We start from the raw sequence: 22,252 nt of genomic DNA, 5'->3' as shown, positions 1-22,252 counted from the left end.
TGTCTTCTGCCTCTAGAAAGTTTTCTCGTGTTTTTGCAAACGTGGCATCTGAGATGTGGTTGCCATGCCTGCGCCGGAGGCTGAACGCCGCTGGCTGAAGGAGACAGCGCCGTCCGCACATGCGCAGTTTGTTCCTGTGCGTGTCACGTGACCGCGTCGTCATTTCCAGTGTTCGGGAAGACGGAAGTGAGCGCGCTGGTGTTTGTGAGCCGAGCGGACAGCAGCAGCAGCAGCCGAGCGAGCGATCACCTGGACACGCGGACACCTGCACCGCCGCCATGCCCAACATGGAGCGTATCCTTTAGCGGCACGCAGCCTGGCCTACGGTTGTACGGTGCGCGTGCACCGTGCCCGGTGCTCCTGACGTTAGCGGCGCGTTAGCGGCCTTCGTTATGTGACTTAAACAGGCGCGCGGGTTTACCGCTCGGGGTAAGACCACGTCCAACCCCCCCACGCGATACCAGCCGCAGACGCCCGGACGTGTTTAATTCGCGTTACAGACGTTCTGCTGTGGTTCCGCTGATGAGGGAGAACCGGAGAAACCGGCGCTGGCGCAGCTACGCGACAGTGACGTCATGGGCCGGAGCGGGTGGTCACGAGCGGGTGGCGGGTTCGCACGTATGAATACACTGATCGACGCGCGCGCGCGCTCAGAACGCCTCCTGTCAAAGCCTTAACGGTCGCGCGCAGAGCACCTGTTTAATCTGAAGTTTGCGGCCAAAGAGCTGCAGCGCAGCTCCAAGAAATGCGACAAGGAAGAGAAAGCGGAGAAGGCCAAAGTGAAAAAGGTGAGCTCACCATGGAAACCGCGGTTACCCTCCGGAGTCGTACGGTCCCGTGAACACGGGAGCTCACGAGGCCGTTACGTCATCCTCAGAATGTTTTGTTTTGTTGGTCAGGACAGGCCTGTGGGAGGCAGATATCAGCTCTTCCTGTTACACTGCAGATTAATTGGTCCTGAAGCTTTAAAATGTGAGCTGCTCTGGGCTGTGTGTGTGTGTGTGTGTGTGTGTGTGTGTGTGTGTGTTCCGGCTGTTAAGACTGTGTGTGTGTGTGTGTTCCGGCTGTTAAGACTGTGTGTGTGTGTGTGTGTGTTCCGGCTGTTAAGACTGTGTGTGTGTGTGTGTGTGTGTTCCGGCTGTTAAGACTGTGTGTGTGTGTGTGTGTGTTCCGGCTGTTAAGACTGTGTGTGTGTGTTCCGGCTGTTAAGACTGTGTGTGTGTGTTCCGGCTGTTAAGACTGTGTGTGTGTGTTCCGGCTGTTAAGACTGTGTGTGTGTGTGTGTGTGTGTGTGTGTGTTCCGGCTGTTGAGACTGTGTGTGGGTGTGTGTTCCGGCTGTTGAGACTGTGTGTGGGTGTGTGTTCCGGCTGTTGAGACTGTGTGTGGGTGTGTGTTCCGGCTGTTGAGACTGTGTGTGGGGGTGTGTTCCGGCTGTTGAGACTGTGTGTGGGGGTGTGTTCCGGCTGTTGAGACTGTGTGTGGGGGTGTGTTCCGGCTGTTGAGACTGTGTGTGGGGGTGTGTTCCGGCTGTTGAGACTGTGTGTGGGGGTGTGTTCCGGCTGTTGAGACTGTGTGTGGGGGTGTGTTCCGGCTGTTGAGACTGTGTGTGGGGGTGTGTTCCGGCTGTTGAGACTGTGTGTGGGGGTGTGTTCCGGCTGTTGAGACTGTGTGTGGGGGTGTGTTCCGGCTGTTGAGACTGTGTGTGGGGGTGTGTTCCGGCTGTTGAGACTGTGTGTGGGGGTGTGTTCCGGCTGTTGAGACTGTGTGTGGGGGTGTGTGGGTGTTCCGGCTGTTGAGACTGTGTGTGTGTGTGTGTGTGGGTGTTCCGGCTGTTGAGACTGTGTGTGTGTGTGTGTGTGGGTGTGTGTGTGTGGGTGTTCCGGCTGTTGAGACTGTGTGTGTGGGTGTTCCGGCTGTTGAGACTGTGTGTGTGGGTGTTCCGGCTGTTGAGACTGTGTGTGTGGGTGTTCCGGCTGTTGAGACTGTGTGTGTGGGTGTTCCGGCTGTTGGACGCTTTACTGACCGTTTTGGACACCTCCCTGTCCCTGTGTGACCTGCTGGGTCTGCATGTGCTGTGTATCCAGGCCATTCAGAAGGGTAACATGGAGGTGGCCCGTATCCATGCAGAAAACGCCATCCGACAGAAGAACCAATCAGTGAACTTCCTCAGGATGAGTGCCAGGGTGGACGCCGTGGCAGCCAGAGTTCAGACAGCAGTGACTATGAACAAGGTACACACACATATTTCATACAGGCACAGGAGTGCATTTGATAATGTTGAAGAATGTTTGAAAACTCCTTTTTTAAATGGATCCTATGTTGACCTCTGACCTTGGTCTTGCAGGTCACAAAGTCCATGGCAGGAGTGGTGAAGGGGATGGATGTCACTCTGAAGAGCATGAACCTTGAGAAGGTGAGGGCATGCACGAGCATGTGGGCGTGTGCATTCCCAATCTCTGTGTAACTGCGCTGTGGTCTCATTGGTCAGTTCCCGATCTCGATCGAATTGCATTTTGTTCTCATTAATCAGATCTCTGCTCTGATGGACAAGTTTGAGAGACAGTTTGAAACACTTGATGTTCAGACACAACAGATGGAAGATACCATGAGCAGCACTACAACACTGACTACCCCACAGGTAACACACACACACACACACACTACAACACTGACTACCCCACAGGTAACACACACACACACACACACACACACACACACACACTACAACACTGACTACCCCACAGGTAACACACACACACACACACACACACACACACACACACACACACACACACACTACAACACTGACTACCCCACAGGTGACACACACACACACACACACACACACACACTACAACACTGACTACCCCACAGGTGACACACACACACACACTACAACACTGACTACCCCACAGGTGACACACACACACACACACACACTACAACACTGACTACCCCACAGGTGACACACACACACACACACACACACACACTACAACACTGACTACCCCACAGGTGACACACACACACACACACACACACACTACAACACTGACTACCCCACAGGTGACACACACACACACACACACACACTACAACACTGACTGCCCCACAGGTGACACACACACACACTACAACACTGACTACCCCACAGGTGACACACACACACACACACACACACACACACACACACGACAACACTGACTACCCCACAGGTGACACACACACACACACACACACACACGACAACACTGACTATCCCACAGGTGACACACACACACACACACACGACAACACTGACTATCCCACAGGTGACACACACACACACACACACGACAACACTGACTATCCCACAGGTGACACACACACACACACACACGACAACACTGACTATCCCACAGGTGACACACACACACACACGACAACACTGACTATCCCACAGGTGACACACACACACGACAACACTGACTATCCCACAGGTGACACACACACACGACAACACTGACTATCCCACAGGTGACACACACACACGACAACACTGACTATCCCACAGGTGACACACACACACGACAACACTGACTATCCCACAGGTGACACACACACACGACAACACTGACTATCCCACAGGTGACACACACACACGACAACACTGACTATCCCACAGGTGACACACACACACGACAACACTGACTATCCCACAGGTGACACACACACACGACAACACTGACTATCCCACAGGTGACACACACACACGACAACACTGACTATCCCACAGGTGACACACACACACGACAACACTGACTATCCCACAGGTGACACACACACACGACAACACTGACTATCCCACAGGTGACACACACACACGACAACACTGACTATCCCACAGGTGACACACACACACGACAACACTGACTATCCCACAGGTGACACACACACACGACAACACTGACTATCCCACAGGTGACACACACACACGACAACACTGACTATCCCACAGGTGACACACACACACGACAACACTGACTATCCCACAGGTGACACACACACACGACAACACTGACTATCCCACAGGTGACACACACACACGACAACACTGACTATCCCACAGGTGACACACACACACGACAACACTGACTATCCCACAGGTGACACACACACACGACAACACTGACTATCCCACAGGTGACACACACACACGACAACACTGACTATCCCACAGGTGACACACACACACGACAACACTGACTATCCCACAGGTGACACACACACACGACAACACTGACTATCCCACAGGTGACACACACACACGACAACACTGACTATCCCACAGGTGACACACACACACGACAACACTGACTATCCCACAGGTGACACACACACACGACAACACTGACTATCCCACAGGTGACACACACACACGACAACACTGACTATCCCACAGGTGACACACACACACGACAACACTGACTATCCCACAGGTGACACACACACACGACAACACTGACTATCCCACAGGTGACACACACACACGACAACACTGACTATCCCACAGGTGACACACACACACGACAACACTGACTATCCCACAGGTGACACACACACACGACAACACTGACTATCCCACAGGTGACACACACACACGACAACACTGACTATCCCACAGGTGACACACACACACACACACGACAACACTGACTATCCCACAGGTGACACACACACACACACACGACAACACTGACTATCCCACAGGTGACACACACACACACACACGACAACACTGACTATCCCACAGGTGACACACACACACACACGACAACACTGACTATCCCACAGGTGACACACACACACACACGACAACACTGACTATCCCACAGGTGACACACACACACACACGACAACACTGACTATCCCACAGGTGACACACACACACACACACACACGACAACACTGACTATCCCACAGGTGACACACACACACACACACACACGACAACACTGACTATCCCACAGGTGACACACACACACACACACACACACACACGACAACACTGACTATCCCACAGGTGACACACACACACACACACACGACAACACTGACTATCCCACAGGTGACACACACACACACGACAACACTGACTATCCCACAGGTGACACACACACACACACACACACGACAACACTGACTATCCCACAGGTGACACACACACACACACACACACGACAACACTGACTATCCCACAGGTGACACACACACACACACACACGACAACACTGACTATCCCACAGGTGACACACACACACACGACAACACTGACTATCCCACAGGTGACACACACACACACGACAACACTGACTATCCCACAGGTGACACACACACACACGACAACACTGACTATCCCACAGGTGACACACACACACACGACAACACTGACTATCCCACAGGTGACACACACACACGACAACACTGACTATCCCACAGGTGACACACACACACGACAACACTGACTATCCCACAGGTGACACACACACACACACGACAACACTGACTATCCCACAGGTGACACACACACACACACACGACAACACTGACTATCCCACAGGTGACACACACACACACACACGACAACACTGACTATCCCACAGGTGACACACACACACACACGACAACACTGACTATCCCACAGGTGACACACACACACACACGACAACACTGACTATCCCACAGGTGACACACACACACACACGACAACACTGACTATCCCACAGGTGACACACACACACACACACGACAACACTGACTATCCCACAGGTGACACACACACACACACGACAACACTGACTATCCCACAGGTGACACACACACACACACGACAACACTGACTATCCCACAGGTGACACACACACACACACGACAACACTGACTATCCCACAGGTGACACACACACACACACGACAACACTGACTATCCCACAGGTGACACACACACACACACACGACAACACTGACTATCCCACAGGTGACACACACACACACACACGACAACACTGACTATCCCACAGGTGACACACACACACACACACGACAACACTGACTATCCCACAGGTGACACACACACACACACACGACAACACTGACTATCCCACAGGTGACACACACACACACACACGACAACACTGACTATCCCACAGGTGACACACACACACACACGACAACACTGACTATCCCACAGGTGACACACACACACACACGACAACACTGACTATCCCACAGGTGACACACACACACACACGACAACACTGACTATCCCACAGGTGACACACACACACACACGACAACACTGACTATCCCACAGGTGACACACACACACACACGACAACACTGACTATCCCACAGGTGACACACACACACACACGACAACACTGACTATCCCACAGGTGACACACACACACACACGACAACACTGACTATCCCACAGGTGACACACACACACACACGACAACACTGACTATCCCACAGGTGACACACACACACACACGACAACACTGACTATCCCACAGGTGACACACACACACACACGACAACACTGACTATCCCACAGGTGACACACACACACACACGACAACACTGACTATCCCACAGGTGACACACACACACGACAACACTGACTATCCCACAGGTGACACACACACACACACGACAACACTGACTATCCCACAGGTGACACACACACACACACGACAACACTGACTATCCCACAGGTGACACACACACACACACGACAACACTGACTATCCCACAGGTGACACACACACACACACACACACACACACGACAACACTGACTACCCCACAGGTGACACACACACACACACACACACACACACACGACAACACTGACTACCCCACAGGTGACACACACACACACACACACACACACACACGACAACACTGACTACCCCACAGGTGACACACACACACACACACACACACTACAACACTGACTGCCCCACAGGTGACACACACACACACACACACACACACACTACAACACTGACTGCCCCACAGGTGACACACACACACACACACACACACTACAACACTGACTATCCCACAGGTGACACACACACACACACGACAACACTGACTATCCCACAGGTGACACACACACACACACGACAACACTGACTATCCCACAGGTGACACACACACACGACAACACTGACTATCCCACAGGTGACACACACACACACACGACAACACTGACTATCCCACAGGTGACACACACACACACACGACAACACTGACTATCCCACAGGTGACACACACACACACACACACACACACACACACGACAACACTGACTACCCCACAGGTGACACACACACACACACACACACACTACAACACTGACTGCCCCACAGGTGACACACACACACACACACACACACACTACAACACTGACTGCCCCACAGGTGACACACACACACACACACACACTACAACACTGACTGCCCCACAGGTGACACACACACACACACACGACAACACTGACTATCCCACAGGTGACACACACACACACACACGACAACACTGACTATCCCACAGGTGACACACACACACACACACGACAACACTGACTATCCCACAGGTGACACACACACACACACACACACACACACACACACACGACAACACTGACTATCCCACAGGTGACACACACACACACACGACAACACTGACTATCCCACAGGTGACACACACACACACACACACGACAACACTGACTATCCCACAGGTGACACACACACACACACACACGACAACACTGACTATCCCACAGGTGACACACACACACACACACGACAACACTGACTATCCCACAGGTCACACACACACACACACGACAACACTGACTATCCCACAGGTGACACACACACACACACGACAACACTGACTATCCCACAGGTGACACACACACACACACGACAACACTGACTATCCCACAGGTGACACACACACACACACGACAACACTGACTATCCCACAGGTGACACACACACACGACAACACTGACTATCCCACAGGTGACACACACACACGACAACACTGACTATCCCACAGGTGACACACACACACGACAACACTGACTATCCCAAAGGTGACACACACACACGACAACACTGACTATCCCACAGGTGACACACACACACGACAACACTGACTATCCCACAGGTGACACACACACACGACAACACTGACTATCCCACAGGTGACACACACACACGACAACACTGACTATCCCACAGGTGACACACACACACGACAACACTGACTATCCCACAGGTGACACACACACACACACGACAACACTGACTATCCCACAGGTGACACACACACACGACAACACTGACTATCCCACAGGTGACACACACACACACACACGACAACACTGACTATCCCACAGGTGACACACACACACACACACGACAACACTGACTATCCCACAGGTGACACACACACACACACACACGACAACACTGACTATCCCACAGGTGACACACACACACACACACGACAACACTGACTATCCCACAGGTGACACACACACACACACGACAACACTGACTATCCCACAGGTGACACACACACACACACGACAACACTGACTATCCCACAGGTGACACACACACACACACGACAACACTGACTATCCCACAGGTGACACACACACACACACGACAACACTGACTATCCCACAGGTGACACACACACACGACAACACTGACTATCCCACAGGTGACACACACACACGACAACACTGACTATCCCACAGGTGACACACACACACGACAACACTGACTATCCCACAGGTGACACACACACACGACAACACTGACTATCCCACAGGTGACACACACACACGACAACACTGACTATCCCACAGGTGACACACACACACGACAACACTGACTATCCCACAGGTGACACACACACACGACAACACTGACTATCCCACAGGTGACACACACACACGACAACACTGACTATCCCACAGGTGACACACACACACGACAACACTGACTATCCCACAGGTGACACACACACACACACGACAACACTGACTATCCCACAGGTGACACACACACACACACACACGACAACACTGACTACCCCACAGGTGACACACACACACACACACACACACTACAACACTGACTGCCCCACAGGTGACACACACACACACACACACACACACTACAACACTGACTGCCCCACAGGTGACACACACACACACACACTACAACACTGACTGCCCCACAGGTGACACACACACACACACACACAACACTGACTATCCCACAGGTGACACACACACACACACACACGACAACACTGACTATCCCACAGGTGACACACACACACACACACACGACAACACTGACTATCCCACAGGTGACACACACACACACACACACGACAACACTGACTATCCCACAGGTGACACACACACACACACACACACGACAACACTGACTATCCCACAGGTGACACACACACACACACACGACAACACTGACTATCCCACAGGTGACACACACACACACACACGACAACACTGACTATCCCACAGGTGACACACACACACACACACGACAACACTGACTATCCCACAGGTGACACACACACACACACACGACAACACTGACTATCCCACAGGTGACACACACACACACACACGACAACACTGACTATCCCACAGGTGACACACACACACGACAACACTGACTATCCCACAGGTGACACACACACACACACACACACACACACACACACACACACGACAACACTGACTATCCCACAGGTGACACACACACACACACGACAACACTGACTATCCCACAGGTGACACACACACACACACGACAACACTGACTATCCCACAGGTGACACACACACACGACAACACTGACTATCCCACAGGTGACACACACACACGACAACACTGACTATCCCACAGGTGACACACACACACGACAACACTGACTATCCCACAGGTGACACACACACACGACAACACTGACTATCCCACAGGTGACACACACACACGACAACACTGACTATCCCACAGGTGAAACACACACACGACAACACTGACTATCCCACAGGTGACACACACACACGACAACACTGACTATCCCACAGGTGACACACACACACGACAACACTGACTATCCCACAGGTGACACACACACACGACAACACTGACTATCCCACAGGTGACACACACACACGACAACACTGACTATCCCACAGGTGACACACACACACACACGACAACACTGACTATCCCACAGGTGACACACACACACACACACACACTACAACACTGACTACCCCACAGGTGACACACACACACACACACACACACACACTACAACACTGACTACCCCACAGGTGACACACACACACACACACTACAACACTGACTGCCCCACAGGTGACACACACACACACTACAACACTGACTACCCCACAGGTGACACACACACACACACACACACACACACACACGACAACACTGACTACCCCACAGGTGACACACACACACACACACACACACACGACAACACTGACTATCCCACAGGTGACACACACACACACACACACGACAACACTGACTATCCCACAGGTGACACACACACACGACAACACTGACTATCCCACAGGTGACACACACACACGACAACACTGACTATCCCACAGGTGACACACACACACACGACAACACTGACTATCCCACAGGTGACACACACACACGACAACACTGACTATCCCACAGGTGACACACACACACGACAACACTGACTATCCCACAGGTGACACACACACACGACAACACTGACTATCCCACAGGTGACACACACACACGACAACACTGACTATCCCACAGGTGACACACACACACGACAACACTGACTATCCCACAGGTGACACACACACACGACAACACTGACTATCCCACAGGTGACACACACACACGACAACACTGACTATCCCACAGGTGACACACACACACGACAACACTGACTATCCCACAGGTGACACACACACACACACGACAACACTGACTATCCCACAGGTGACACACACACACACACGACAACACTGACTATCCCACAGGTGACACACACACACGACAACACTGACTATCCCACAGGTGACACACACACACACACACGACAACACTGACTATCCCACAGGTGACACACACACACACACACGACAACACTGACTATCCCACAGGTGACACACACACACACACACACGACAACACTGACTATCCCACAGGTGACACACACACACACACACGACAACACTGACTATCCCACAGGTGACACACACACACACACACGACAACACTGACTATCCCACAGGTGACACACACACACACACGACAACACTGACTATCCCACAGGTGACACACACACACACACGACAACACTGACTATCCCACAGGTGACACACACACACACACGACAACACTGACTATCCCACAGGTGACACACACACACACACGACAACACTGACTATCCCACAGGTGACACACACACACGACAACACTGACTATCCCACAGGTGACACACACACACGACAACACTGACTATCCCACAGGTGACACACACACACGACAACACTGACTATCCCACAGGTGACACACACACACGACAACACTGACTATCCCACAGGTGACACACACACACGACAACACTGACTATCCCACAGGTGACACACACACACGACAACACTGACTATCCCACAGGTGACACACACACACGACAACACTGACTATCCCACAGGTGACACACACACACGACAACACTGACTATCCCACAGGTGACACACACACACGACAACACTGACTATCCCACAGGTGACACACACACACGACAACACTGACTATCCCACAGGTGACACACACACACGACAACACTGACTATCCCACAGGTGACACACACACACGACAACACTGACTATCCCACAGGTGACACACACACACACGACAACACTGACTATCCCACAGGTGACACACACACACACACGACAACACTGACTATCCCACAGGTGACACACACACACACACACACGACAACACTGACTATCCCACAGGTGACACACACACACACACACACGACAACACTGACTATCCCACAGGTGACACACACACACACACACACACGACAACACTGACTACCCCACAGGTGACACACACACACACACACACACACACACACGACAACACTGACTACCCCACAGGTGACACACACACACACACACACACACTACAACACTGACTGCCCCACAGGTGACACACACACACACACACACACTACAACACTGACTGCCCCACAGGTGACACACACACACACACACTAGAACACTGACTGCCCCACAGGTGACACACACACACACACACGACAACACTGACTATCCCACAGGTGACACACACACACACACACGACAACACTGACTATCCCACAGGTGACACACACACACACACACGACAACACTGACTATCCCACAGGTGACACACACACACACACACGACAACACTGACTATCCCACATGTGACACACACACACACACACGACAACACTGACTATCCCACAGGTGACACACACACACACACACGACAACACTGACTATCCCACAGGTGACACACACACACACACACGACAACACTGACTATCCCACAGGTGACACACACACACACACACACGACAACACTGACTATCCCACAGGTGACACACACACACACACACGACAACACTGACTATCCCACAGGTGACACACACACACACACACGACAACACTGACTATCCCACAGGTGACACACACACACACACACGACAACACTGACTATCCCACAGGTGACACACACACACACACACACGACAACACTGACTATCCCACAGGTGACACACACACACGACAACACTGACTATCCCACAGGTGACACACACACACACACACACACACACACACACACACGACAACACTGACTATCCCACAGGTGACACACACACACACACGACAACACTGACTATCCCACAGGTGACACACACACACACACACACACACACGACAACACTGACTATCCCACAGGTGACACACACACACACACACGACAACACTGACTATCCCACAGGTGACACACACACACACACACGACAACACTGACTATCCCACAGGTGACACACACACACACACACGACAACACTGACTATCCCACAGGTGACACACACACACACACACGACAACACTGACTATCCCACAGGTGACACACACACACACACACACGACAACACTGACTATCCCACAGGTGACACACACACACACACACACGACAACACTGACTATCCCACAGGTGACACACACACACACACACGACAACACTGACTATCCCACAGGTGACACACACACACACACACGACAACACTGACTATCCCACAGGTGACACACACACACACACACGACAACACTGACTATCCCACAGGTGACACACACACACACACACACGACAACACTGACTATCCCACAGGTGACACACACACACGACAACACTGACTATCCCACAGGTGACACACACACACACACACACACACACACACACACACGACAACACTGACTATCCCACAGGTGACACACACACACACACGACAACACTGACTATCCCACAGGTGACACACACACACACACACACACACACGACAACACTGACTATCCCACAGGTGACACACACACACACACACGACAACACTGACTATCCCACAGGTGACACACACACACACACGACAACACTGACTATCCCACAGGTGACACACACACACACACGACAACACTGACTATCCCACAGGTGACACACACACACACACGACAACACTGACTATCCCACAGGTGACACACACACACACACACACAGGACAACACTGACTATCCCACAGGTGACACACACACACACACACACACACGACAACACTGACTATCCCACAGGTGACACACACACACACACACACACGACAACACTGACTATCCCACAGGTGACACACACACACACACACACACGACAACAATGACTATCCCACAGGTGACACACACACACACACACGACAACACTGACTATCCCACAGGTGACACACACACACACACACACGACAACACTGACTATCCCACAGGTGACACACACACACACGACAACACTGACTATCCCACAGGTGACACACACACACACGACAACACTGACTATCCCACAGGTGACACACACACACACGACAACACTGACTATCCCACAGGTGACACACACACACACGACAACACTGACTATCCCACAGGTGACACACACACACACGACAACACTGACTATCCCACAGGTGACACACACACACACGACAACACTGACTATCCCACAGGTGACACACACACACGACAACACTGACTATCCCACAGGTGACACACACACACGACAACACTGACTATCCCACAGGTGACACACACACACACACACGACAACACTGACTATCCCACAGGTGACACACACACACACACACACGACAACACTGACTATCCCACAGGTGACACACACACACACACACGACAACACTGACTATCCCACAGGTGACACACACACACACACACACGACAACACTGACTATCCCACAGGTGACACACACACACACACACGACAACACTGACTATCCCACAGGTGACACACACACACACACGACAACACTGACTATCCCACAGGTGACACACACACACACACACGACAACACTGACTATCCCACAGGTGACACACACACACGACAACACTGACTATCCCACAGGTGACACACACACACACACACACACACGACAACACTGACTATCCCACAGGTGACACACACACACACACACACACACACACACGACAACACTGACTACCCCACAGGTGACACACACACACGACAACACTGACTACCCCACAGGTGACACACACACACACACACGACAACACTGACTACCCCACAGGTGACACACACACACACACACACACACACACGACAACACTGACTACCCCACAGGTGACACACACACACACACACACACACACGACAACACTGACTACCCCACAGGTAACACACACACACACACGACAACACTGACTATCCCACAGGTGACACACACACACACACGACAACACTGACTATCCCACAGGTGACACACACACACACACACACACGACAACACTGACTATCCCACAGGTGACACACACACACACACACGACAACACTGACTATCCCACAGGTGACACACACACACACGACAACACTGACTACCCCACAGGTGACACACACACACGACAACACTGACTACCCCACAGGTGACACACACACACACACACGACAACACTGACTACCCCACAGGTGACACACACACACACACACACACACACACACGACAACACTGACTACCCCACAGGTGACACACACACACACACACACACACACGACAACACTGACTACCCCACAGGTAACACACACACACACACGACAACACTGACTATCCCACAGGTGACACACACACACACACGACAACACTGACTATCCCACAGGTGACACACACACACACACACACACGACAACACTGACTATCCCACAGGTGACACACACACACACACACACACACGACAACACTGACTATCCCACAGGTGACACACACACACACACACACACGACAACACTGACTATCCCACAGGTGACACACACACACACACGACAACACTGACTATCCCACAGGTGACACACACACACACACACGACAACACTGACTATCCCACAGGTGACAAACACACACACACACACACGACAACACTGACTATCCCACAGGTGACACACACACACACACGACAACACTGACTATCCCACAGGTGACACACACACACACACACACACACACACACACACACACACGACAACACTGACTATCCCACAGGTGACACACACACACACACACGACAACACTGACTACCCCACAGGTGACACACACACACACACACACACACGACAACACTGACTACCCCACAGGTGACACACACACACACACACACACACGACAACACTGACTACCCCACAGGTGACACACACACACACACACACGACAACACTGACTACCCCACAGGTGACACACACACACACACACACACACACACACGACAACACTGACTATCCCACAGGTGACAAACACACACACACACACACGACAACACTGACTATCCCACAGGTGACACACACACGACAACACTGACTATCCCACAGGTGACACACACACACACACACACACGACAACACTGACTATCCCACAGGTGACACACACACACACACACACACACACGACAACACTGACTATCCCACAGGTGACACACACACACACACACGACAACACTGACTACCCCACAGGTGACACACACACACACACACACACACACACACACGACAACACTGACTACCCCACAGGTGACACACACACACACACACACACACACACACACACACACGACAACACTGACTACCCCACAGGTGACACACACACACACACACACAACAACACTGACTACCCCACAGGTGACACACACACACACACACACACACACACACACGACAACACTGACTACCCCACAGGTGACACACACACACAACAACACTGACTACCCCACAGGTGACACACACACACACACACACACACACACACACACACACGACAACACTGACTACCCCACAGGTGACACACACACACGACAACACTGACTACCCCACAGGTGACACACACACACACACACACACACACACGACAACACTGACTACCCCACAGGTGACACACACACACGACAACACTGACTACCCCACAGGTGACACACACACACACACACACACACACACACGACAACACTGACTACCCCACAGGTGACACACACACACACACACACGACAACACTGACTACCCCACAGGTGACACACACACACACGACAACACTGACTACCCCACAGGTGACACACACACACACACACACACACACACACACACACGACAACACTGACTACCCCACAGGTGACACACACACACGACAACACTGACTACCCCACAGGTGACACACACACACACACACACACACACACGACAACACTGACTACCCCACAGGTGACACACACACACGACAACACTGACTACCCCACAGGTGACACACACACACACACACACACACACACGACAACACTGACTACCCCACAGGTGACACACACACACGACAACACTGACTACCCCACAGGATGCACACACACACACACACACACACACACACACACACTGACTACCCACAGGTGACACACATAACACACACGACACTCATCACACACACACACACACACACACGACACACATGACTATCCCACCAGGTGACACACACACACACACGAACAACACTGACTATCACAGGGAGACACACTGACTATCCCTCAGGTGACACACACACACACACCACACAGACAACACTGACATTTACCCCACAGGTGACACACGACACACACACACACGACAACACTGACTATCCCACAGGTGACACACACACACACACACACACACACGACAACACTGACTACCCCACAGGTGACACACACACACACACACACACACACGACAACACTGACTACCCCACAGGTGACACACACACACACACACACGACAACACTGACTACCCCACAGGTGACACACACACACACACACACACACGACAACACTGACTACCCCACAGGTGACACACACACACACACACACACACACACACACACGACAACACTGACTACCCCACAGGTGACACACACACACACACACACACACGACAACACTGACTACCCCACAGGTGACACACACACACACGACAACACTGACTACCCCACAGGTGACACACACACACACACACACACACACACACGACAACACTGACTACCCCACAGGTGACACACACACACACGACAACACTGACTACCCCACAGGTGACACACACACACACACGACAACACTGAGTACCCCACAGGTGACACACACACACACACGACAACACTGACTACCCCACAGGTGACACACACACACACACGACAACACTGACTACCCCACAGGTGACACACACACACACACGACAACACTGACTACCCCACAGGTGACACACACACACACGACAACACTGACTACCCCACAGGTGACACACACACACACGACAACACTGACTACCCCACAGGTGACACACACACACACACGACAACACTGACTACCCCACAGGTGACACACACACACACACACGACAACACTGACTACCCCACAGGTGACACACACACACACACACACGACAACACTGACTACCCCACAGGTGACACACACACACACACACACGACAACACTGACTACCCCACAGGTGACACACACACACACACACGACAACACTGACTACCCCACAGGTGACACACACACACACACACACGACAACACTGACTACCCCACAGGTGACACACACACACACACGACAACACTGACTACCCCACAGGTGACACACACACGACAACACTGACTACCCCACAGGTGACACACACACACACGACAACACTGACTACCCCACAGGTGACACACACACACACGACAACACTGACTACCCCACAGGTGACACACACACACACGACAACACTGACTACCCCACAGGTGACACACACACACACGACAACACTGACTACCCCACAGGTGACACACACACACACACGACAACACTGACTACCCCACAGGTGACACACACACACACACGACAACACTGACTACCCCACAGGTGACACACACACACACACGACAACACTGACTACCCCACAGGTGACACACACACACACACGACAACACTGACTATCCCACAGGTGACACACACACACACACGACAACACTGACTATCCCACAGGTGACACACACACACACACGACAACACTGACTATCCCACAGGTGACACACACACACACACGACAACACTGACTACCCCACAGGTGACACACACACACACACGACAACACTGACTACCCCACAGGTGACACACACACACACACGACAACACTGACTACCCCACAGGTGACAAACACACACACACACACGACAACACTGACTATCCCACAGGTGACAAACACACACACACACACGACAACACTGACTATCCCACAGGTGACAAACACACACACACACACGACAACACTGACTATCCCACAGGTGACAAACACACACACACACACACACACACGACAACACTGACTATCCCACAGGTGACAAACACACACACACACACACACACACACGACAACACTGACTATCCCACAGGTGACACACACACACACACACACACGACAACACTGACTATCCCACAGGTGACACACACACACACACGACAACACTGACTACCCCACAGGTGACACACACACACACACACACACACATGACAACACTGACTACCCCACAGGTGACACACACACACACACACACACACGACAACACTGACTACCCCACAGGTGACACACACACACACACGACAACACTGACTACCCCACAGGTGACACACACACACACGACAACACTGACTACCCCACAGGTGACACACACACACACACACTTTACACATATATACGTCAACACTCGCAGTGTTTAGTGTGCTGTTGGTGTACTGATACTCTGTATTGCAGAACCAGGTGGACACTCTGATGCAGGAGATGGCAGATGAGGCTGGGTAAGATGTTCCCATGCCCTCCACCTCACTGACACTTCAGGGCTTTAATACAGTCTCTAGATAAGAAGCACATGTAGCGTTTTTCTAAAATTTGATTATCAGAATAGCAAGTTAATAAAGAAGTGTGTATGTGTGTAGGTTGGATCTCAACATGGAGCTTCCCCAGGGGCAGACAGGAACTGTAGCCAGCAGCGTGGCTTCCACAGAGCAGGTAACACACACACACACACAATATCTTCTTATCTCCCACTACCAGGATTTAATTCTGAATATTATTGGAAGTCAGTTAAATTTAACGGCGTTAACTTTTCCCTGAGCATGTCTACCCAAACATGAGCTCGAAATGTTGGAGGCCAACAGCTGAAGCTTTTCTGTGGGTTTTTCTAGATGAGCGACTTCCATAAAGCCTTTCAGTCTTTTTTTTTTTCTTTTTGAGGTGCCTCTTGCTGGGTGTTTTAAATACTGAACTTAAACTTGAACACTGGGTAAAGAATATAAATGTTTGTAAATATAAATACAGTTGTGACTGTAAGTAACTATCACATCAATATATCAGTATTCACAATATATTTTGTACACAACCCTGACACTCACCCATTCCACTTCAATGACACTCTCTCTCTCTCTCTCTCTCTCTCTCTTTCTTTCTGTGTAGGATGAGCTTTCTCAGAGACTGGCTAAACTCCGAGACCAGATGTGATTGAATCCCTGCGTGTGTGTGGATGTGTAAAAAGAGTTGAGTGAGGCAGTGCCTGTATGTAGTCACAGTCTGAAGGCTTAAGTATATTCATCTGCCATTTCTGTGTCTTTGTGTTTTAATGACTCTTGGGTCCTCTGTCCACACAAAGATTTCTTTGCAATAAAGTGCAGAGGAGAAAGGACTCTCTTCCGTTGGTGTCGTTTAGTTCATCTGTATCTGGACAATCTCACCAGCAGGATTCCTTTCAGTTTCCCAGTGCTACCCCTTCTCCCCGTTGTGAGGGTTGCTGGTGTTCTAGATCTTTCCTGATCCTCGCTGTGAGATCGACTCCCATCTCAGATTTTTTGCAAATGTTGGCTTCGGCGTTAACGTGGCCTGACCTCCCATCGGCCAGAGTTCAGAGTTCACTCCTCTCTCACACACATCTAGCCCGTCCAAATCTCTTTCTGTGGACAGACACCGAGGCATTAGATGCACTTCTACCCAGAAGTCTTGGCAGACAAACATGATGATAATGTATATGGTTTCCTTTCTCATACTGTCATTTTGTAATACTCTATGTAAAGTCTTGATTTAGAACTCCATGTTGATCAGATTAATGGGAGAAGAGCTAGTAGCCACAAAACAGATTAAAATTATTTGAACAATGCAAATTAGTAGCTAAATGGGTTGTTTCTTCATTAATATATTTTTCTTAGTATTTCTTAGGTTCTGTTTGCTAGTGTTTTTGCTTGGGCTCTTTCCTGTGATGTATGATTCCAATTAAACTGTTAGTTTAATAACTCAGAGTTGTGAGCTGTTGAATTACCCAAACGTACCCAGACGTGTTGAACTGAGTGCTGGACGTTTGCTTCAATCTAAAGTGTGTTGCATAAAAAAGGTTGTACTCGGCGGTTCTGGAGCGTGTCTGAACGTTCTATGCTGCGGTTCCAGAGTGTGAATGTTTTACCGGAGGTTCTGGAGCGTGTCTGTTCTACGTGGAGGTTTCAGAACATGTCAGAACATTCTACATGGAGGTTCTGGAGTGTGTCTGAACTAGAACGTTCAGACACACTCCGGAACCTCCATGTAGAATGTCCCGGTCTACCAGTCTACCTGTCTGTTTTCCATGTGTTACTCGAGTCAGATGTTTTGTTGGGTTGTATTAACTCCCTTTTCTTGGAAAGTAGCAGAGGTGCAAAAGTCACATATGGAAGCTTAATGCCAAATCTCAATTATTTATTTTTCTCTGTTATATTACATTATCCATACCAGATATTATTATATTTCTGTTTTGCTTTCATACTTGTTTGGGGGAGGTACTGTCTACTGATAAAGAATGAAAATAAATATTTTATGACTTTTCTTACCTACTGATTGTTATTTTCAGTATTTAGTTTTATCTCTTAACTTCTGATTGGTCCAGTGGATTCAGAATGAGTTCAGCAGAAGACTATGATTGGTCTTCTGGGGTTAAAATGAGTAGAGTGAAGAGTTGTGATTGGACTGTTGCGTTCAGAATCAGCATTATGATTCGTCCTTTGGGTTTATTGTGATGAAAGCCTGTAAAAAAAACAAAACAGAAAAGCCTTTTCACACAGGACCGTTCAGTCACACTTCACAAATCTTGTACATTTACCAAACAGAAAAGGCTGGAATTCCAAAAAATGTCCAGTTAACAGATAATGGATGACAGATAATAGTGTGATAAATCAGACACCTGCTCCATTAGCATGTCGC

General features: G+C 50.7%; 1 protein-coding gene across 1 annotated transcript; it reads left to right on the top strand.

The window, feature by feature from the left end:
* The first annotated feature begins 135 nt into the window (after window positions 1–135).
* chmp1b (charged multivesicular body protein 1B) lies at window positions 136–21,881 on the top strand. Its single transcript, XM_035526733.2, has 8 exons — window positions 136–294; window positions 691–788; window positions 2,086–2,232; window positions 2,346–2,414; window positions 2,532–2,639; window positions 19,790–19,833; window positions 19,972–20,044; window positions 20,489–21,881. Exons 1-8 carry the CDS (start codon window positions 279–281, stop codon window positions 20,531–20,533), a joined length of 600 nt encoding a protein of 199 aa, XP_035382626.1. The 5' UTR covers window positions 136–278; the 3' UTR covers window positions 20,534–21,881.
* Window positions 21,882–22,252: the final 371 nt, after the last annotated feature.

The sequence above is a fragment of the Electrophorus electricus genome, chromosome 8 (assembly GCF_041902795.1).
Source record: "Electrophorus electricus isolate QZ-2024a chromosome 8, ASM4190279v1, whole genome shotgun sequence".
Taxonomy (NCBI): Eukaryota; Metazoa; Chordata; class Actinopteri; order Gymnotiformes; family Gymnotidae; genus Electrophorus; species Electrophorus electricus.
This window is presented reverse-complemented; position numbering and strand designations above follow the sequence as displayed.